The sequence below is a fragment of the Salmo salar genome, chromosome ssa01 (assembly GCF_905237065.1).
Source record: "Salmo salar chromosome ssa01, Ssal_v3.1, whole genome shotgun sequence".
Lineage (NCBI taxonomy): Eukaryota > Metazoa > Chordata > Actinopteri > Salmoniformes > Salmonidae > Salmo > Salmo salar.
This window is the reverse complement of record NC_059442.1, coordinates 34,771,041-34,793,022: the sequence shown is the minus strand read 5'-3', so window position 1 is coordinate 34,793,022 and position 21,982 is coordinate 34,771,041. Positions and strand designations below refer to the sequence as shown.

The 21,982-nt window shown below is 43.7% G+C and overlaps 1 protein-coding gene across 2 annotated transcripts in view; it reads left to right on the top strand.

The window, feature by feature from the left end:
• Positions 1-21,719, top strand: part of LOC106601300 (cysteine-rich motor neuron 1 protein) — a 119,889-nt gene extending 98,170 nt beyond the window's left edge. Inside the window, exons 10-18 of one of the 2 annotated variants that reach the window (XM_014193406.2) lie at positions 4,473-4,594; positions 5,525-5,737; positions 6,001-6,216; positions 7,411-7,632; positions 7,983-8,171; positions 10,260-10,376; positions 16,018-16,208; positions 20,005-20,111; positions 20,802-21,719. In XM_014193406.2, the coding sequence (XP_014048881.1) occupies positions 4,473-4,594; positions 5,525-5,737; positions 6,001-6,216; positions 7,411-7,632; positions 7,983-8,171; positions 10,260-10,376; positions 16,018-16,208; positions 20,005-20,111; positions 20,802-20,883 (1,459 nt within the window). In that variant the 3' untranslated portion in view covers positions 20,884-21,719. Of the gene's footprint in view, positions 1-4,472; positions 4,595-5,524; positions 5,738-6,000; positions 6,217-7,410; positions 7,633-7,982; positions 8,172-10,259; positions 10,377-16,017; positions 16,209-20,004; positions 20,549-20,801 lie in introns of those variants that run through there. The other variant, XM_014193409.2, reaches the window with a different exon arrangement.
• Positions 21,720-21,982: the final 263 nt, after the last annotated feature.

The following is a 21,982-nucleotide window of genomic DNA, read 5'->3' as shown; positions in this document are numbered from 1 at the left end:
ACAGCCATACCACCTTCTGATTGAATTAGTTTGAAAATAACAAAAATATTATAATGTGACTCAATCTCAGCCTCCATTTGATGAGCTTGTTAATAGATAATTCCCCCCCCCCCACATCAGCTCAACTGATTTATTACATTACCATAGTTAGAGAAGCAGATTATGTGTGTCAGCGGTTCAGAATGGTTCTGGATATATGTCGAACTCACTACCGGAGCCCGAAGGCTCCTTCGCTCCCAGCCAAGTTAAAAGGTACAATCTGCAATAGTTACTGATGTTAAATGCTTATTTTAATGAATTATATATTGACTCTTGAAGAATGTAACTTATAAATGCCTCACAAGCTCATAGTACAACTGTCTTACCCCATCAGAAGCCAAAATATAAAGTTGTTTCACGGAATAGATTTATAGCGGGGCTGCTGTTTTGCTGATACACTAATTACAGTTTGTGGCTTTAAAAGGACAATCTGCATCTATTTCTGGACAAAAAAAGAATGATACATACCCATTGATTCTTGAAGAATATAACTTCATGAGCTTAGTTCAACTGTCATACCCCATCAAAACCCAAAATATAAGATTTCTTTACTCCAATGTTACTAAACAAAGTAAATTGTATGACCGGATGGCACTTTGTTTCAAATGCAGATTGCTCGTTTAAAGAAAACTGCTTCTCCCCTAGTCCCTTGTAGTAATAGTAGTACACCTTCTCTTTCATAACAGATTTTCTAGTGTGCAGCTAGCAGCTTTTCTATAAGGCCCTGGGGAGGCCGGTCCACCTGCACTATAATCCATCTGCCCTGTATCTTAACTGTGGTGTGGACCAACCAGCCAGCTGGCCTGCTAGGAATTATTATGACAGAATAGTTATGGATATGACAGAGAGTAAAACGCTTAGGTGGCAGGCAGTGTCCTGTCCACACATTTACCTTCCTATCATAAACTAAACTCTCCCTCAACAATGGTCTGTCACATACAGTAAAGGTGTTACTCGACTGGTCTGTGCCTGCATTGAGCCAATCATTGCTCTCTCTCTGTCTCTCATCTCCCTTCCTCTCGTCCTCTCTCTCCCCTTCTCGCTCCCTTCCTTTCTCTCATTCCTTTCTCATGAATGAGTGTGCACGGCGTGAATGCTTGCATCTAAGATTCTAATTTTAGATATCTATTTATGCGCCGTCAAAGTTATAGCTTACACCCTATGTTCGAGCAGCAAAGTGTTTAGTTTGAATAATTCAACGGGCCGCCATCTCCTCTCCGTACAGACTCTATTGATATTCCCCACAGCTGAAATGGCCCTTGATAGCTCCTTATCACCAAACCAAATGTGGATTGTACATGGCTGTTCCTCCTCAATCTTATTATTCATGAGATAAGAGAGTGGGCAGGAGAGGGAGGAGGGGGAGGATGGAAGGAGGAGAGGGAGGGAGGGATGAAGAGGGGGAGGATGGAGGGATAGAGGAGGATGGATGGGATAGGGGGGATTTGGAATGTGAATTTCTATTTAGGAAAGGTGCCCTGCTCTGTCTGGTCAGAGCAGCGAGCCACAGAGCGAAACGTTTGTTTGATACGTCCCCATGGTCAGTCATTTGTGCCATCTGTTGACACGCGTGTAAACACACACACACACACACACACACACACACTCTTATCTCTGTCCTTGTTTTAACTGATGACATTGGTGCTGCTTGTCATTGGCACCTAGCTGGAACGTGCACACTGCCTGTCTCTGATAGGCAAATGTTTGTGTGACTGTTTGCTATGTGTTTACCCCTCTATGCAATGACAAAAACCATGTCAAACTAATGAAACCGATACCACGGCAAACAAACTTTTGCTGTTGTAAATTAAAGCATGGCATACAAACAAACACAATGGCAAACTAAAAGTTGACGGGCGTCATCTGTAATCAGTGCTGTTGTTTTATTGAGGTGAGAGATGAAACCATCATAGCTTAATATTCTCACTTTCACTATAGACTACTGTAGCGTGCACAGTCTTATTTTAGCACCATTTTCTGTCATTCATGTTTTTTCTGTCAATTTAATGGCAAAGTATTTTGGCTATTTATTCAACTGCTATTGATGTGTGATTACCATTTTACAGTGTGATTTGGTATATTGTTTTTCCATAGGCTGAAATACAAGCACTGTTGTAAGCTGCTGCTAAAAATAAATGTAAAAAACGATGAGGGTTTGCCAGTTAGTTTGGTTTTGGCACCAAACATTTTGTTTGCGGCTCAAATCAAATATTACAAAAATGTAATACAAAATAGAAATAGTGACACAAGGGATAAATACACAGAGAATAACGAATAACAATAACAAGTAAAAATAACATGGCTAGATACAGGCAGTACCAGTACCGAGTCGATGCACAGGGGTACGAGTGAGTGTGTGGCGTCAGTATGCATGTGTGCGCATGCTATGTGTGTTTGAGGTGTGAGTGTATGACGTGTGTGTGTTGGGAGGTCAGTGTAAGTATGTAGGGTCAATGCAGGTAGTCCGGGTAGCCATTTGATGAGCTATTTAGCAGTCTTGTTTAGTAGTATTATGACTTGGGGGTAGAAACTGTTCAGGGTTCTGTTGGTTCCAGACTTGGTGTACTGGTGCCGCTTGCCATGCGATAGCTGAGAGAACAGTCTTTGACTAGGGTGGCTGGAGTCTTTGCAGATTTTTTGGGCCTTACTCTGACACCGCCTGGAGTAGAGGTCTTGGATGGCAGGGAGCTCGGCCCCAGTGATGTACTGGGCCATTCTCACCGACCTCTGTAGCGCCTTGCTGTCGGGTGCCTTGCAGTTGCCGTACCAAGCGGCGATGCAGCCAGTCAAGATGCTCTCAATGGTGCAGCTGTATAACTTTTTTCAGCCTCCTGAGGGCGAAGAGGCGCTGATGTGCCCTCTTCACAGCTGTGTGAGCGGGTGTGTGTGTGGACCGTATTAATTCGTTAGTGATGTGGACACCGAGGAACTTGAAGATCTCGACCCGCTCCACTACAGCCTCATCGATGTGGATGGGGGCATGCTTGCCCCTCTGTTTCCTGTAGTCCACTACCAGCTCCTTTGCCTTGCTGGCATTTAGGGAGAGGTTGTTGCCCTGGTCTCTGACCTCCTCCCTATAGGCTGTCTCATCGTCGTCGTTGATCAGTCCTACTACCACTGTTGTGTCGTCAGCAAACTTGATGATGGTGTTGGAGTCGTGCGTGGACATGCAGTCCTGGAAAACAGGGAGTACAGGAGGGGACACCCTTGAGGGGGTAGAAACTGTTCAGGGTCCTGTTGATGGTCAGCATGATGGATGTGTTGTTGCCAACTCTCACGGCCTGGGGGCGGCCCGTCAGGAAGTCCAGGATCAGGTTGCAGAGGGAGGTGTTTAGTCCCAGGCTCCTAAGCTTGGTAATGAGCTTGGAGGGGAAAATGGTGTTGAATACTGAGCTGCATTTGTTGATGAAAAGTATAATTACAAAGTGATCACTAATGATCATTAACAACAAAGTTAAGCTAAAGAAATGTAAATGCTTACTTGATTTGTTCTCGTAGGCTGATTGTAGAGGGGTCCTTCATGTTTCCTGGTCAGAGATTGTGACAGGCAAACGGAAGGGTGTTCAAGAGCTCAACTGTGTTGTGGTTCATGCAAACATGTTGATTTTCCCGGGGGAGGAGTGAAGTGTGAAATGGTACAATGTGTTCCATGATAAAATGCATTATGGGTACAATGTATTCTTAAACCTTTCATATCCTGTTTTGGCCGGACAGACGGGAAAGTCGGGCTATACTGTAGGCCTACTTGCCCGCAGCTCATGCAAATTGCTCAGGCATTATTGAGGCTTGGGTTAGGTCAGTGCAGTGACTTATGTTGCTCTTCTTCCTATTGTTGCTCTTTGTACGTATGTTAAGCACTTTTGGAGCCTATTTATTGTCAACGTTGCCTATAAAAGCCCAAACCGATGTCTTTTCCGACTCCTCACTGCAACACCCACCGTGACGGCCATTTTGGCAACCCTCACGGCTGTGATCTATAACCAGTGATGCTTCGCGTAGCCACGCTAGCTTCGTCCAGAGTGGCTCGTCATGTGGTTGCTAGCAAGCCAACAGCATGCTAGGTAGTGCTAGGTATCAACAGCCAATCTAGCAGGGGCTAGAAGCTATAGTGAGCTTCGATCGGTGTATTGCGCCGCGATATCGCTGAGTATTTGCATAAAGTTCAGCTTTCGCCCTGTTCAAGCTCCCACGCCATTTTCGCATCGGCCAACGGTCCCCCAGAAACTTCGCTTTTCTTCCAATGAAAATGAATGGCCTTTGTTGTTTTATCACCTGACATCATCCCTAGTGGACATGGGCCGTCACACTCAGCAAAGGTGGATTTTATAGGCTCTCCAATTCAGATACTGTAGCATATACTATGTAAATTAGTACCTATATTATCCAACCTTGTGAATAAGTGTTAACCTCTCTCTCTCCTCTACCCCCATCAGAAAGAACAAGCATGGTTGTGATATCTGCCGCTGTAAGAAGTGTCCAGAGTTACCTTGTGACAAACCCTGTCCAATGGGCTTCCAGCAGGACGAGTTGGGCTGCCTGAAGTGCCAGTGCAGAGGTGAGTGCCATCTATTGATAACCTTTGATACTTTTGCGTACATAATTTCGATGCTGCTAATAAAATAAAAAAGTTCTCCAAACTCTCTCCTCTCTTTCCCCTGTCAGACTTGGAGAACCACTACCAGTACCTAAACTTTCTAACTATTCTGCTGTCAGTGTTTTCTTGTTTCACATATTACACCCATAGAGAGTTGTGTGGAGTAGCCTCTTGCTGCCAGACTGGCCATCTGGTTATTATTGTTCTCATCATAGTCAGCTACCTTCACCATCAGAAAGAACCAAACTTCTGTTGTGATGGATGTTGAGGGTATAGAATATGACTAAGGATGTGTCATGAAAGGCACCCTATTCCCTTTATAGTGTACTACTTTTGATGGGCTCTGGTAAAAAGTAGTACACTATATAGGGAATAGGGTGCCATTTGAGATATATTGTTACATCTTGGGTGTGACCAGATGGCAGGCTGGGGTCATCTCCTCCACACAGATCTATTATTGATACTTCTCTTGTGTTCTGCTGTGATTTGCACTAAATAATGAACTCCCTGTCAAATATTAATGAATGAGGGTTCGAAACATAGCTCTTTTAATGAGAAAAACGTTTTGAATCTGTCTTTCTTTTGAATTGGTAAAATTGGGCATCCGTCCCTGTATGGCTCAGAATCTCAGACAGGATTTTAATCAAGGTGTTTTTATTCTCTCCCTGACAATGATTTGTTCCTGGTTGGCCCCTGATCCTGTAAGCCAGTCAGTGATTGGTCCGCCTAACACTGTACACTCTTAGAAAAAAGGGAATCATAAAAGGTTCTTCAAAGGGGTTTTCTATGGGGACAGGTTCTAGATAGCACCTTTTTTCTAAGAATGTACTTTATAGTGTAAGGGTTAGGGTTATGCTGGTAGTTGTATCTCTAAAACTTGTCCTCTTCCAGACCAGGGCTCCTCGTCAGTCGCCCCGTCAGTGAAAAAGGGCTCATGTCTGTCCATGGATGGAAGACGGCACGAGAATGGGGAGAACTGGCACGATGGCTGCCGGGACTGTTACTGCCACAGTGGCAGGGAGATGTGTACCCTCATCTCGTGCCCGGTGCCAGCCTGCGACAGCCCTGCCATACGGGCTGGACAGTGCTGCCCATCCTGCCCAGGTAAGGAGCCTAAAACAAAATAATGAAGTAAGGAAAAACAACTGTGCACTTGTAGTAGTCTATTCTTAGAAAGGATAGTTGGTGTGTTTACTTGAAATCATCTTGAAGCTGAAATTCTTCTGAAAAGATATTGCCGATTTTCCCATCTTCTTCATTGTTTCATAGTAGATACTGTTGATAATACAGTACATACTAATGAAAAAGCTGTTTCCAATATGTTTCACCTTTGACCCTGTGCTCACTCTTCTGTTCTCCTCCCTCAGATGAGCCCAGCTCCCACAAGCCAGACCTGGGGGACTCGTCAGTGTGTCTGGCCCCGGGGGGAGAGTACTTTGTGGAGGGGGAGACGTGGAACATCGACGCCTGCACCCAGTGCACCTGTCACAGTGGGCGTGTCCTGTGTGAGACAGAGGTGTGCCCGCCCTTGCTCTGCCAGAGCCCAATCAGAACCCAAGACTCCTGCTGCCCCCACTGCCCAGGTGAGTTTGAGTAGCGGTTGGTTATTCAAGTTGGCTTTGAAACACTATGGGTCTTTGAGTCTCTATATACAGTATCTGAGTCTGTGTGGCAACTATAACATTATTTAAAATAGAGAACGGCAGCCTTATCATTATGCTTAAACACAGCCTAAACCCTAAGCCGTATATATATATATATATAAGGTAGAGACGAATGTGAAGGGGGATAGTGTCTCAAGATTGTCTTAACTGAGGTCCTAAAGTAAATTATAGCTGCACAGACCTGGCATTGAGAGAGATGCTATTGTAATGTTTACTATTTTCCTTGTCTCTATTTCCAACACAACAATACGGCTGCACAACGATAGTATGCCTGGCATAACAAACTAGAGAGGGGTGGCCTGATGTGTGTGTGTGTGTGTGTGTGTGTGTGTGTGTGTGTGTGTGTGTGTGTGTGTGTGTGAGAGAGAGAGAATATGTGCATAATGCATAAGTTATGGAGCTCGAGACATGACTAGTGCATGAGAAAATGGAGACATAGCAAACCAAACATGAAACAGACAGGGGTGCTTTGGGCCTCTGTCAGAGTAAAACAGTGTAACAGCACAGAGATGCCTGGAAGGCCACCAACTCAACTCTCACATGGATATTTTTGTTCGTTTCCATCGCTTAAAGATGTACTATGCAGAAATCGCTCCGAATTTTCTGGTTGCTAAAATTGTAATAGTTCACCTAATTTCAGTTTGTGACAAAACAGGCAAGTTTAGTGTAGAGAATCATTGTACCATCTAAACCGCTGGGAAATATATTTTCCTTAACCACAAATATTGTAGTATAGAAATAGTGCACATAGAACAGATCTACCGCTTCTTAGACTTGCTTTCATTGAGAATGACAGATCTATAACTCACATTTCTATGTGAATTTGGTCGGGTCGCCCAAAAAGTTACATATTGCATCTTCAAGCTGTTTGTTTGAGATGTTTTAGCTGAATATACCAAAGACGCAAAGATGAACATTCTACCATTTGAATGTCATCAATATTTTATGCCCTGGAATCCAACCCATGTATTCTTGTCAGGTGAACCAGTTCTTAGGTGCTCTGTTGGCTTCCAAGAGCTACAGTCACATCTAAAGAACACATCTTTGAAAGCATACCTGACTGAGTGCAGTCAGTTGACCCTGACTGTGTGTTTGTCCCTCTCTCCTCTATAGACGAGCCCATCACTCCCCAGTCTCCCAGTAATGACAGCATGCCCAGCTACTGCAGGAACGAGGAGGGAGACATCTTCCTGGCAGCAGAGTCCTGGAAGCCCAACACCTGCTCCAGCTGTGTGTGTCTGGACGGACAGATCAGCTGCTTCTCAGAGTCCTGCCCACCCGTTGGCTGTAATAGGCCCGTGCTACGCAAAGGACAGTGCTGCCCCTATTGCCTCGGTATGCTGCACACACACATGCAGGGACACACACACACACACAGATAATTGGACCTACCTGGGTTAGGCGTTAAGGTTAGGTTAAGGGTTAGGTTAAGGGTTAGGTTAGGGTTAGGTTAAGGTTAGGGTTAGGTTAAGGTTAGGGTTAGGGAATAAATAGGATTTTAAATGGGAACAAATTGTTTGGTCCCCACAAGGATGGTAAAACAAACGTGTGTGGTGGCGTGCATGTGTGTGTATGTGTGTCTGCATGTGTGTATGTGTTTGCGTGTTTACTGAATGAGTATCTTCCATATGTTTACCTGTCCCCAAGGTTGATCCTATTTGATCTTCTCCCGTGTCTCCTGACAGATGCCACACCGCGAGCCGTGTGCCACTTCAATGGGAAGACATATGCAGACGAGGAGCGCTGGGACATAGACAGCTGTACACACTGCTACTGCCTTCAGGGACAGACCCTCTGCTCTACTGTCAGCTGCCCCGCCCTGCCATGCCACCAACCCACCATAGTGGAGGGCAGCTGCTGCCCCATGTGTTCAGGTGTGTGTGTGTGCGTTTGCGTGTGTGTGTGTATTTGTTGCCGTTCACTCTCATTGCCTCTAATGAATTCCTTCCCCCTCAAACATACAGTACACATACGCGTACGCACGCACACACACACACACACACATTCACACTCCCTTGCAAAATATGAATTGTCTGGTCATCAATATTACCTAAGCAATAAGGCACGAGGGGGTGTGGTATGTTGGCCATATACCACAAACCCCCAAGGTGCCTTATTGCTATTATAAACCGGTTACCAACATAATTAGAGCAGTAAAAATAAATGTTTTGTCTTACCTGAGGTATACGGTCTGATATACCACGGCTTTCAGACAATCAGCATTCAGGGCTCGAACCACACAGTTTATAATGCTATTAATAACATAGCATTGTTGAATACTCATTTCTGATTGGCTTGAAAGGCATTCTAGAGAATGCATTATTTCCCTACAACACACGGTATATCAGCACAGTAGAATTCAATGGCTATAGTTCATTCTTACATGTTCTATATTTGAGCTGCTTTTGAAAGCAAAAGTCGAAGTGAAAACATTATTGGCATTGTTGAATAATAGCAAGCTAGGACTGAAGATTTGGTTAGCTAAACGAGCAAGTCTGTTTGTTTGGTTACCAGTGGCGGTTTTAGACCATTTCAACTGGAGGGGCCAAGCTGGGGCCAGTTGTACTGTTAGAGGGGCCAGTTACATTAGACGTTATTGTTGTCATATCGTTTTCTTCACCGCATTGCAGGCATTAGCAGGCAAAAGACTATGTTCATAATCATTAGTGTTCCGCGTTGCCACTGTCTAATAACGGATGTAAAAAAAGAACGATAGCAAAAATGTATGTAAAAATTATTTCATACTCCACATTTAGGGGGGCCACAAGGGGGTCCAAAATTGTTGTCACAGGGGCACTGCCCCCCCCCCCAGAACCGCCCCTGTTGGTTACCAAGGCATCCACTGTAGCTATCTAGTAAACTTGCTAGCTACTTCAGTGGATGTTGAACACATTTCTACCTGCAAATGAAAACATTTCTAGCAGTAAATGTGTTAAATTATAGCCATGGTATAAAAGGGATAATCAACTAGGGGCTCTATGCTTTCTCTGGAAAATAATACAACTCTGTGGAAGGTTAGATCCACTCTGCTAGAAGGCATAGCACCTAGTTGATTTTCCCTTATGTATACTGCCTGCACTACTTTGAAAGAAGGACTATAAAAGAGTGCAGATGTCCTCCCATTGATGTTGCTATGTATTCACACCATGTCCCTCAAATATTTATTTGGTTGACTGTTAAGTAATGAGTTGAGTAATTGAGGAGGACAACCACAGCAAACACACCTTCATTGATATTAATAGTTGAATGGAGGGATTAGGGTTATACTGGGCTGTGTGGTGAATTAACATGCATTCCTATGGCTAGATAATAGCATTGATCATAGCTCCCTCTCTGTTCTCTATGTCACTGCTCGGCCCTGGATCGATGAGATGCAGCAGTAGTGTAATTATGAAACTCACAGCAGAGCTCTGAGGAGAACGCCACTGCCTGTAATTCACACCAGCTGAGTTCAAATACTATTAGAAATCATTTCAAGTGATTTATCTACTCTTGATTGAGCTTGGCTGGCTTAATGGAACCAATAGAGTAGTGCCGAAAGTGAACGTCCCACCCACCTGGCACTCTAGGCAGACTAGAGTAAAGCACGAAGTATTTGAAAGAAAACAAACCCTAGGTCTGCTCCACTGCCCCTATAACGGCAGCTGTGGTTGTGGACCCTAACACTAGCTGGTTGAACAGTTGGAGAAAAGGCAGACGAAGATGAGACAGTGTAATTGAATCCCTAGATGTGATTGGGTGGAGATGAAATGCATAACATTCCCTCTTTTCTCAGAGTCAGGCTCAATTAATAAAAGGCCAAAGGTCCCTCACTCACCGCAGCTCACTCACCACTCACTGTTATTTCAATACCTCTTCTCATTATTATTCCTCTCTCTCTCTCTCTCTCTCTCTCTCTGTCTCTCTCTCTCTCTTTCTCGTCTTTACCTAACCACGTGTTTCCATATTATGCTACCTCATAGAGATGTACGCACCAGCCCCCACCAACGTGCCCATCGAGAAGACAGACCAGCATGGAGACAGGAACCAGCCTGCCTGGCCCACACGCAGTGAGAACGACATCATGCCCCAGTTCAGAGGTCAGTGTTCAAATCAAACACTTCCTGGTCTGTCATGCTGCTAAAAAAGCTCCCCTACTCCCCAACTCACAAACCAAACAATTGATTCCCATTCAAAATTGTATTTTCCCTAACCCTTAACTTTAACCTAACGCCTAACCCTAAACCTAACCCGTAATCCTAAATCTAACACTAATTGTAACCCTAACTCTAAACCTAACCCCTAAGCCTAAAATAGCCATTTTCCTTGTGGGGACCGGCGAAATGTCCCCACTTGTCCGAATATGAGGATTTTTGTTCCACACATGGATAGTAAAACCACACACACACACACACACACACACACACACACACACACACATACTTGACACATCCCCATCATTAGCAGGTCAATCAATCAAATCGTACATCAGCTGATATCTCAAAGTGCTGTACAGAAACCCAGCCTAAAACCCCAAACAGCAAGCAAAGCATGTGAAAGAAGCACGGTGGCTAGGAAAAACTCCCTAGGAAAAACTCCCTAGAAAGGCCAAAAACCTAGGAAGAAACCTAGAGAGGAACCAGGCTATGAGGGGTGGCCAGTCCTCTTCTGGCTGTGCAGGGTGGATATTATAACAGAACATGGTCAAGATGTTAAAATGTTAAAATGTTCATAAATGACCAGCATGGTCAAATAATAATAATCATAGTAGTTGTTGAGGGTGCAACAAGCACGTCCGGTGAACAGGTCAGGGTTCCATAGCCGCAGGCAGAACAGTTGAAACTGGAGCAGCAGCACGGCCAGGTGGACTGGGGACAGCAAGGAGTCATCATACCAGGTAGTCCTGAGGCATGGTCCTAGGGCTCAGGTCCTCCGAGAGAAAGACAGAAAGAGAGAAAGAGAGAATTAGAGAGAGCATATTTAAATTCACACAGGACACCGGATAAGACAAGAGAAATACTCCAGATGTAACAGACTGACCCTAGCCCCCCGACACATAAACTACTGCAGCATAAATACTGGAGGCTGAGACAGGAGGGATCAGAAGACACTGTGGCCCCATCCGATGATACCCCCGGACAGGGCCAAACAGGCAGGATATAACCCCACCCACTTTGCCAAAGCACAGCCCCCACACCACTAGAGGGATGTCTCCAACCACCAACTTACCGTCCTAAGACAAGGCCGAGTATAGCCCACAACGATCTCCGCCATGGCACAACCCAAGGGGGGGCGCCAACCCAGACAGGAAGACCACGTCAGTGACTCAACCCACTCATGGACGGCATGGAAGAACACCAGTAAGCCAGTGACTCAGCCCCTGTAAAAGGGTTAGAGGCAGAGAATCCCAGTGGAAAGAGGGGAACCGGCAAGGCAGAGACAGCAAGGGCGGTTCGTTGCTCCAGCCTTTCCGTTCACCTTCACACTCCTGGGCCAGACTATACTTAATCATAGGACCTACTGAAGAGATAAGTCTTCAGTAAAGACTTAAAGGTTGAGACTGAGTCTGCGTCTCTCACATTGGTAGGCAGACCATTCCATAAAAATGGAGCTCTATAGGAGAAAGCCCTACCTCCAGCCGTTTGCTTAGAAATTCTAGGGACAATTAGGAGGCCTGCGTGTTGTGACCGTAGCGTACGTGCAGGTATGTACGGCAGGACCAAATCGGAAAGATAGGTAGGAGCAAGCCCATGTAATGCTTTGTAGGTTAGCAGTAAAACCTTGAAATCAGCCCTTGCCTTAACAGGAAGCCAGTGTAGGGAGGCTAGCACTGGAGTAATATGATCAAATTTTTGGGTTCTAGTCAGGATTCTAGCAGCCGTATTTAGCACTAACTGAAGTTTATTTAGTGCTTTATCCGGGTAGCCGGAAAGTAGAGCATTGCAGTAGTCCAGCCTAGAAGTAACAAAAGCATGGATTAATTTTTCTGCGTCATTTTTGGACAGAAAGTTTCTGATTTTTGCAATGTTACGTAGATGGAAAAAAGCTGTCCTTGAAACAGTCTTGATATGTTCTTGAAAAGAGAGATCAGGGTCCAGAGTAACGTCGAGGTCCTTCACAGTTTTATTTGAGACGACTGTACAACCATCCAGATTAATTGTCAGATTCAACAGAAGATCTCTTTGTTTCTTGGGACCTAGAACAAGCATCTCTGTTTTGTCCGAGTTTAAAAGTAGAACGTTTGCAGCCATCCACTTCTTTATGTCTGAAACACAGGCTTCTAGCGAGGGCAATTTTGGGGCTTCACCATGTTTCATTGAAATGTACAGCTGTGTGTCGTCCGCATAGCAGTGAAATTTAACATTATGTTTTCGAATGACATCCCCAAGAGGTAAAATATATAGTGAAAACAATAGTGGTTCTAAAACGGAACCTTGAGGAACACCGAAATTTACAATTGATTTGTCAGAGGACAAACCATTCACAGAGACAAACTGATATCTTTCCGACAGATAAGATCTAAACCAGGCCAGAACTTGTCCATGTAGACCAATTTGGGTTTCCAATCTCTCCAAAAGAATGTGGTGATCGATGGTATCAAAAGCGGCACTAAGATCTAGGAGCACGAGGACAGATGCAGAGCCTCGGTCTGACGTCATTAAAAGGTCATTTACCACCTTCACAAGTGCAGTCTCAGTGCTATGATGGGGTCTAAAACCAGACTGAAGCGTTTCGTATACATTGTTTGTCTTCAGGAAGGCAGTGAGTTGCTGTGCAACAGCTTTTTCTAAAATTTTTGAGAGGAATGGAAGATTCGATATAGGCCGATTAGTTTTTTATAATTTCTGGATCAAGATTCGGCTTTTTCAAGAGAGGCTTTATTACTGCCACTTTTAGTGAGCTTGGTACACATCCGGTGGATAGAGAGCCGTTTATTATGTTCAACATAGGAGGGCCAAGCACAGGAAGCAGCTCTTTCAGTAGTTTAGTTGGAATAGGGTCCAGTATGCAGCTTGAGGGTTTGGAGGCCATGATTATTTTCATCATTGTGTCAAGAGATATAGTACTAAAACACTTTAGTATCTCCCTTGATCCTAGGTCCTGGCAGAGTTGTGTAGACTCAGGACAATGGAGCTTTGGAGGAATACCCAGATTTAAAGAGGAGTCTGTAATTTGCTTTCTAATGATCATGATCTTTTCCTCAAAGAAGTTCATAAATTTATTACTGCTGAAGTGAAAGCCATCCTCCATTTGCGAAGGCTGCTTTTTAGTTAGCTTTGCGACAGTATCAAAAAGAAATTTCGGATTGTTCTTATTTTCCTCAATTAAGTTGGAAAAATAGGATGATCGAGCAGCAGTGAGGGCTCTTCGATACTGCACGGTACTGTCTTTCCAAGCTAGTCGGAAGACTTCCAGTTTGGTGTGGCGCCCTTTCCGTTCCAATTTTCTGGAAGCTTGCTTCAGAGCTCGTGTATTTTCTGTATACCAGGGAGCTAGTTTCTTATGACAGATGTTTTTAGTTTTTAGGGGTGCAACTGCATCTAGGGTATTGCGCAAGGTTAAATTGAGTTCCTCGGTTAGGTGGTTAACTGATTTTTGTCCTCTGACGTCCTTGGGTAGGCAGAGGCAGTCTGGAAGGGCATCAAGGAATCTTTGGGTTGTCTGAGAATTTATAACACGACTTTTAATGCTCCTTGGTTGGCGTCTGAGCAGATTATTTGTTGCAATTGCAAACGTAATAAAATGGTGGTCCGATAGTCCAGGATTATGAGGAAAAACATTAACTTCTTGGGGCTATGTGGGACGCTAGCGTGCCACCCGTGGTGCACCCTATCAACAGCAGGTGCATTTCAAGAGCGGCAAATTTGAAACCAAATAAATGTCAAAATTCAAATTTTTCAAACATACAACTATCTTACACCCTTTGAAAGATAAACATCTCCTTAATCTAACCACGTTGTCCGATTTCAAAAAGGTTTTACGGCGAAAGCATAAAGTTAGATTATGTTAGGAGAGTACATTGACAATAGCTGTGTGTAATGTTTTGTCAATTCAAAGACAGGGTCACCAAAACCATAAAACCAGCTAAAATGATGCACTAACCTTTTACAATCTCCATCAGATGACACTCCTAGGACATTATGTTAGACAATGCATGCATTTTTAGTTCTATCAAGTTCATATTTATATCCAAAAATAGCGTTTTACTATGGCATTGATGTTGAGGAAATCGTTTCCCTCCAATAACCGGCAGTCAAGTCAGCACCACAAATTAAATAATTAAAATTAGAAAACATTGGTAAAATATTATATTGTCATTTAAAGAATTATAGATTTACATCTCTTGAACGCAATCAACTTGCCAGATTTAAAAATAACCTTACTGGGAAATCACACTTTGCAATAATCTGAGCACTGCGCCCAGAAAAATATGCTTTGCTATACAGACAAACGGCCATGTTGGAGAGATCTAAAATCGAAAATACTATGTAAATAATCCATTATCTTTGATTCTCTTCATCAGATGTCACTTCCCGGAATCCCAGGTCCATAACGAATGTAGTTTTGTTCAAAAAAGCTCATCATTTATATCCAAAAAGATCCGTGTTGTTAGCACATGATCTAAGCCAGCCGGACTTCTCGTCATGAACGAGGGGAAAAAATATATTTACGTTCGTTCAAACATGTCAAACGTGGTATAGCATAAATCATTAGGGCCTTTTTTAACCAGAACATGAATAATATTCAAGGTGGACGAATGCATTCTCTTTTAAAACGTTTTGGAACGAGGGTACCCAACATGACCTCGCGCCAGAGTCTAATCGGCCATCACCGTTCCAAGGCTCTTGTTCGGTCAGATCTCATAGTAGAAGATTCAAAACACTTTGTAAAGGCTGGTGACATCTAGTGGAAGCAATAGGAAGTGCCAAAACATTAATCAGCCCCTGTGTGTTTCAATGGCATAGGCTTAAAGGTAATTCAACACATCAGGTATCCACTTCCTGTCAGAAAATGTCTCAGGGTTTTGCCTGCCAAATGAGTTCTGTTATACCCACAGACACCATTCAAACAGTTTTAGAAACTTTAGGGTGTTTTCTATCCATATATAATAAGTATATGCATATTCTAGTTACTTGGTAGGATTAGTAACCAGATTAAATCGGGTACGTTTTTTTATCCAGCCGTGAAAATACTGCCCCCTAGCCCCAACAGGTTAAGATCCACAACATTTATTCCATGGGACAAAACTAGGTCCAGAGTATGACTGTGGCAGTGAGTAGGTCCAGAGACATGTTGGACAAAACCCACTGAGTCAGGTGCAGTGGGGGAGAGGAATCTGGAGTGTCTGTCTCGTTGGTGCTGCTATAGCTGCTAAATATTTTTGCAGACGTCCATATGTAACTCTTCATCCAGGAGCAGAGCCTGCTCTTTCCTTTTAACTGCAACCTTGGGACTGATTCAATCCCCCATAACTCTGCTGTGCCAAAACATGTCTAGTGTTGTTGGAGTGTTGCTGGGAGGATACCACATTATTGTTTAGTTTCTAGCACACTTACGTTATGAATTTGATACACATACCACGTGAGGTTACTACAGCAGTTTTTTAAGACATAAAAAAGTATTTTCTGAAATCCTACACTGCACCTACCAACGGTATGAGGATTATATATAAACATGCCAACATCCCATGATAAAGAAAGGTTTGAGTCTCATAATGTTTGTGTGTTCCCTTTGTCACAGGGGACTTTGGTAGTCTCCAAATGCCCTATCTGGATGGGAAGACCCCAGTTCCCAGTGAGGACACCAAACTGCACTCTGTGGCATGGGTGGCACTGCCCATCGTCATGATGCTGTTCACCATCACAGCTCTGCTCTACGTCAACCAGAAGAAGCAGTGGATCCCCGTGCTCTGCTATCGCACCCCCACTAAGGTAGGGGGAGACATTACCCACATTTACAGTGCATTTGGAAAGGATTTTCAATTTTGTTTTACCTTACAGCCTTATTCTAAAATTGATTAAATATAAATGTATTTTTCCCCTCATCAATCTACACATAATACCCCATAATGACAAAGCAAAAACAGGTTTTTAGACATTTCAGAAAATTATAAAAAATGTAAAATGTAAATATCATAAGTCATAAATCTGGGCCCCTACAAATCAGCTGGGCTAGACAATCTGGACCCTCTCTTTCTAAAATGATCCGCCGCAATTGTTGCAACTAGCCTGTTCAACCTCTCTTTCGTATTGTCTGAGATCCCTAAAGATTGGAAAGCTGCCGCGGTCATCCCCCTCTTCAAAGGGAGTGACACTCTAGACCCAAACTGTTACAGACCTATATATATCCTACCCTGCCTTTCTAAAGTCTTCAAAAGCCAAGTGAACAAACAGATCACCGACCATTTCGAATCCCACCGTACCTTCTCCGCTATGCAATCTGGTTTCCGAGCTGGTCATGGGTGCACCTCAGCCACACTCAAGGTCCTGTGCAGCCGTATTCATCGACCTGGCCAAGGCTTTCGACTCTGTCAATCACCGCATTCTTATCGGCAGACTCAACAGCCTTGGTTTCTCAAATGACTGCCTCGCCTGGTTCACCAACTACTTCTCAGATAGTTCAGTGTGTCAAATCGGAGGGCCTGTTGTCCGGACCTCTGGCATTCTCTATGGGGGTGCCACAGGGTTCAATTCTCGGGGCAACTCTTTTCTCTGTATACATAAATGATGTCGCTCTTGCTGCTGGTGATTCTCTCATCCACCTCTACGCAGTAGACACCATTCTGTATACTTCTGGCCCTTCTTTGGACACTGTGTTGACAAACCTCCAGACGAGCTTCAATGCCGTACAACACTCCTTTGTAGCCACCAACTACTCTTAAATGCAAGTAAAACTAAATGCATGCTCTTCAACCGTTCGCTGCCCGCATCCGCCCACCCGTCTAGCATCACTACTCGGGACGGTTCTGACTTAGAATATGTGGACAACTACAAATACCTAGGTGTCTGGTTAGACTGTAAATGATCCTTCCAGACTCACATTAAGCATCTCCAATCCAAAATTAAATCTAGACTCGGCTTCCTATTTCGCAACAAAGCATCCTTCACTCATGCTGCCAAACATACCCTCGTAAAACTCACTGTCCTACCGAACCTTGACTTTGGTGATGTCATTTACAAAATAGCCTCCAACAATCTACTCAGCAAATTGGATGTAGTCTATCACAGTGCCATCCGTTTTGTCACCAAAGCCCCATATACTACCCACCACTGCGACCTGTATGCTCTTGTTGGCTGGCCTTCGCTTCATATTCGTCGCCAATTCCACTGTCTCCAGGTCATCTATAAGTCTTTGCTAGGTAAAGCCCCGCCTTATCTCAGCTCACTGGTCACCATAGCAGCACCTACCCATAGCACGCGCTCCAGCAGGTATATTTCACTGGTCACCCCCAAAGCCAACTCATCGTTTGGCCGCCTTTCCTTCCAGTTCTCTGCTGCCAATGACTGGAACGAATTGCAAAAATCTGACTTATATCTCCCTCACTAACTTTAAACATCAGCTGTCAGAGCAGCTTACAGATCTTTGCACCTGTACATAGCCCATCTGTAAATAGCCCACCCAACTACCTCATCCCCATATTGTTTTTGTTTTTTTTCGCTCCTTTGCACCCCAGTATCTCTACTTGCATATTCATCTTCTGGACATCTATCACTCCAGTGTTTAATTGCTAAATTGTAATTATTTCGCCACTACGGCCTATTTATTGCCTTCCCTAATCGTACTACATTTGCACACACTGTATATATATTTTCTATTGTGTTATTGACTGTACATTTGTTTATCCCATGTGTAACCCTGTGTTGTTTGTGTCGCACTGCTTGCTCTATCTTGGCCAGGTTGCAGTTGTCAATGAGAACTTGTTCTCAACTGGCCTACTGTACCTGGTTAAATAAAGGTGAAATAAAGAAATTTAAAAAGTATTCAGACCCTTCATTCAGTACTTTGTTGAAGCACCTTTGGCATCGATTACAGCCTTGTGTCTTATTGGATATGACGCTACAATCTTGGCACACCTGTATTTGGAGAGTTTCTCCCATTCTTTTCTGTAGATCCTCTCAAGCTTTTTCAGGTTGGAATTGGGTGTGTCGCTGCACAGCTATTTTCATGTATCTCCAGAGATGTTCGATTGGGTTCAAGTCCAGGCTCTGGCTGGGCCACTCGAGGACATTCAGAGACTTGTACCGAAGCCACTTCTGCGTTGTCTTGGCTGTGTGCTTAGGGTTGTTGTCCTGTTGGAAGGTGAACCTTCACCCCAGTCTGAGGTCCTGAGTGCTCTGGAGCAGGTTTTCATCAAGGATCTCTCCGTTCATCTTTCCCTCGATCCTGACTAGTCTCTGAGTTCCTGCCGCTGAAAAACATCCCAACAGCATGATGCTGCCACTACCATGCTTCACTGTAGGGATGGTGCCAGGTTTCCTCTAGATGTGACGCTTGGCATTCAGGCTAAAGAGTTCAATCTTGGTTTCATCAGACCAGTGAATCTTGTTTCTCATGGTCTGAGTGTCCTTTAGTTGCCTTTTGGAAAACTCCAAGTGGGCTGTCATGTGCGTTTTACTGAGGAGTGGCTTCCGTCTGGCCACTCTACCATAAAGGCCTGATTGTTGGAGTGCTGCAGAGATAGTTGTCCTTCTGGAAAGTTCTCCCATCTCCAACGGGGGAACTCTGGGGCTCGGGTTCTTGGTCACCTCACTGAACAAGGCCCTTCTCCCCCGATTGCTCAGTTTGACCGGGCAGCCAGCTCTAGGAAGAGTGTTGGTGGTTCCAAACTTCTTCCATTTAAGAATTATGTTCTGTGTTCTTGGGAACCTTCAATGCTGTAGAAACATTTTGGTACCCTTTCCCAGATCTGTGCCTCAACACAATCCTGTCTCTTAGCTCTATGGACAATTCCTTCGACCTCATGGCTTGGTTTTTGCTCTGACATGCACTGTCAACTGTGGGACCTTATATAAACAGGTGTGTGGCTTTCCAAATCATGTCCAATCAATTTAATTTACCACTGGTGGACTCCAATCAATGTTAAAAAACATCTCAAGGATGATCAATGGAAACACGATGCACCTGAGCACAATTTTGAGTCTCATAGCAAAGGGTCTGAATACTTATGTAAATAAGGTATTTCTGTTTTTTATTTTGAATACATTTGCAAACATTTCTAAAAACCTGTTTTCGCTTTGTCATTATGGGGTATTGTGTGTAGATTTGATGAGGATTTGTTTTATTTAATCCATTTCAGAATAAGGCTGTAACATAACAAAATGTTTAAAAAAAAGTCAAGGGGTCTGAATACTTTCCGAATGCACTGTATGCCTGGTTGGTTTCTGTCCTGCTTTACTGCAGCCTGTGGGTTGTTGTTGTAGTATAGTTGATATTCCTGTGGTAATATCATATCAGCAGCTTATGGAGAAGCATACGTGATCAATGTCTTTACTTTTGAATATAGAACTAATTGAATGTAAAAAAAAAATATGACTATTACATAGAATGATTACCTTGTCTAGCTATATAGTAATGACATAGTAAATACTCTATGTATACAGCCTGAGCAGAGCCTTAATGAGAAATATAACATAGTATGAATATTCAAATAAAATCCATATCTAAGGCTCTGAGCCTAACTAGATTGTTATCTGTGGAGGTAACTAAATGCGTGTGTGTCCTCTATAGCCCACCTGCCTCAACAACCAGCTGGTGTATGTGGACTGCCAGAAAGGTACCAAGGTGCAGGTGGACAGTTCGCAGAGCATGCTCCGGATCGCCGACCCTGACTCTAGGTACAGCGGTTACTACAGCATGCAGAAACAAAACAACTTCAACAACCTGCAGGCCGACAACTTCTACCAGACTCAGTGAGACAGACTGGCCTCGCCTCGCGTCCTGTACTCAGCAGTCAGAAGCAGCCAAAAGCAGAGAGAGAGAGAATGAGAGAGCACCTTACCTACAGTACCGTCACAACAACTATGACTTACCACAGACAGACAAATGTCACCAAACCTATAAAATGACAAAATCACTAGCAAACTAGCAACGATCACTCCAAAAAAAAAAAGAACAGACAGACAATTGACAATGTCCTCAAGATTAATAACAAACCAAACAAAATAGAATAGAATTAGGATTATGATGACACAATGGGAGAACCAGAATCTAGACTTTCCCTAGATTATTATTATAAAAAAGATTGTGTGTGTGTGTGTGTGTGTGTGTGTGTGTGTGTGTGTGTGTGTGTGTGTGTGTGTGTGTGTGTGTGTGTGTGTGTGTGTGTGTGTGTGTGTGTGTGTGTGTGTGTGTGTGTGTGTGTGTGTGTGTGTGTAAAGTTAGATATGAATCTTTGGGATTAGGACAAACTGGGTATTTTTCAAGCTATGGTATTTTCCTGCATTCCTGCTTCCTTGAAAAAGGCCTTTGAAGAGATAAACCGAATAATCCAAGCTATTGTTTTCTGTTGAACACTGAACTTTTAGAACCAAAGCTCCTCTGACTGTCTGTCAAATAAAAATCACACCCTGTGAGAGAGAGGCTAGAGGAACGCTGTGGCCTGTCTGAGCTGAGCTAAGCCATGGCAGGACGGACTGACGACTGCCGGACTTCATGTGGCGCTCAGACGAAAGAGAGTGAACGAAGGAAAAAAAGAGAGGTCAGACACCGTAGACCCCATCACAGACAGAACTCAACTGAGCACCTCTCTCAGGTCTGTTCAAGCTGGACTATTCCTCCCTTCTTTCCTTCCTCTTTTCCTTCCCCCCCTTTGAAAACGTCAAAATTGGCTTGTTGTCTTTTCTTTTCCTGTTGAACGTCACCTGTTGGAAAGGAAGTGGACAGAAAGAAGAAGCGTCACTCGCTCCATCACCAGGCTGTTGTTCTCCCTGGTCAGTTGTCTGGATTTCTAATATCTGTTTATTTTTCTTAATGTTCTTATTTTCCCCGTCATTTTCAAATCTCCATCATAATTTGGCTAAATGTATTTAACATCAAAGGGCAAGTTGACTCTAACTTTCACTCACTCCAAACAATGGTGTCTTTTATTTGGATAAAGAATAAAGGGGTCCAGGTTGATATAGGCAGGATGAAGCGAGTGTATTTCTTGAGGAGCATATGCTTTACAAGTGCTGCTTTGTTTCTGTAAGCCTTTTCCACTGAGTTACACATACATACAGTGAGGGAAAAAGTATTTGATCCCCTGCTGATTTTGTACGTTTGCTCACTGACAAAGAAATGATCAGTCTATAATTTTAATGGTAGGTTTATTTGAACAGTGAGAGACAGAATAACAACAACAAAAAATGTATGTTATAAATTGATTTGCATTTTAATGAGGGAAAAAAGTATTTGTCCCCTCTCAATCAGAAAGATTTCTGGCTCCCAGGTGTCTTTTATACAGGTAACGAGCTGAGATTAGGAGCACACTCTTAAAGGGAGTGCTCCTAATCTCAGCGTGGTACCTGTATAAAAGACACCTGTCCACAGAAGCAATCAATCATTCAGATTCCAAACTCTCCACCATGGCCAAGACCAAAGAGCTCTCCAAGGATGTTAGGGACAAGATTGTAGACCTACACAAGGCTGGAATGGGCTACAAGACCATCGCCAAGCAGCTTGGTGAGAAGGTGAGAACAGTTGGTGCGATTATTCGCAAATGGAAGAA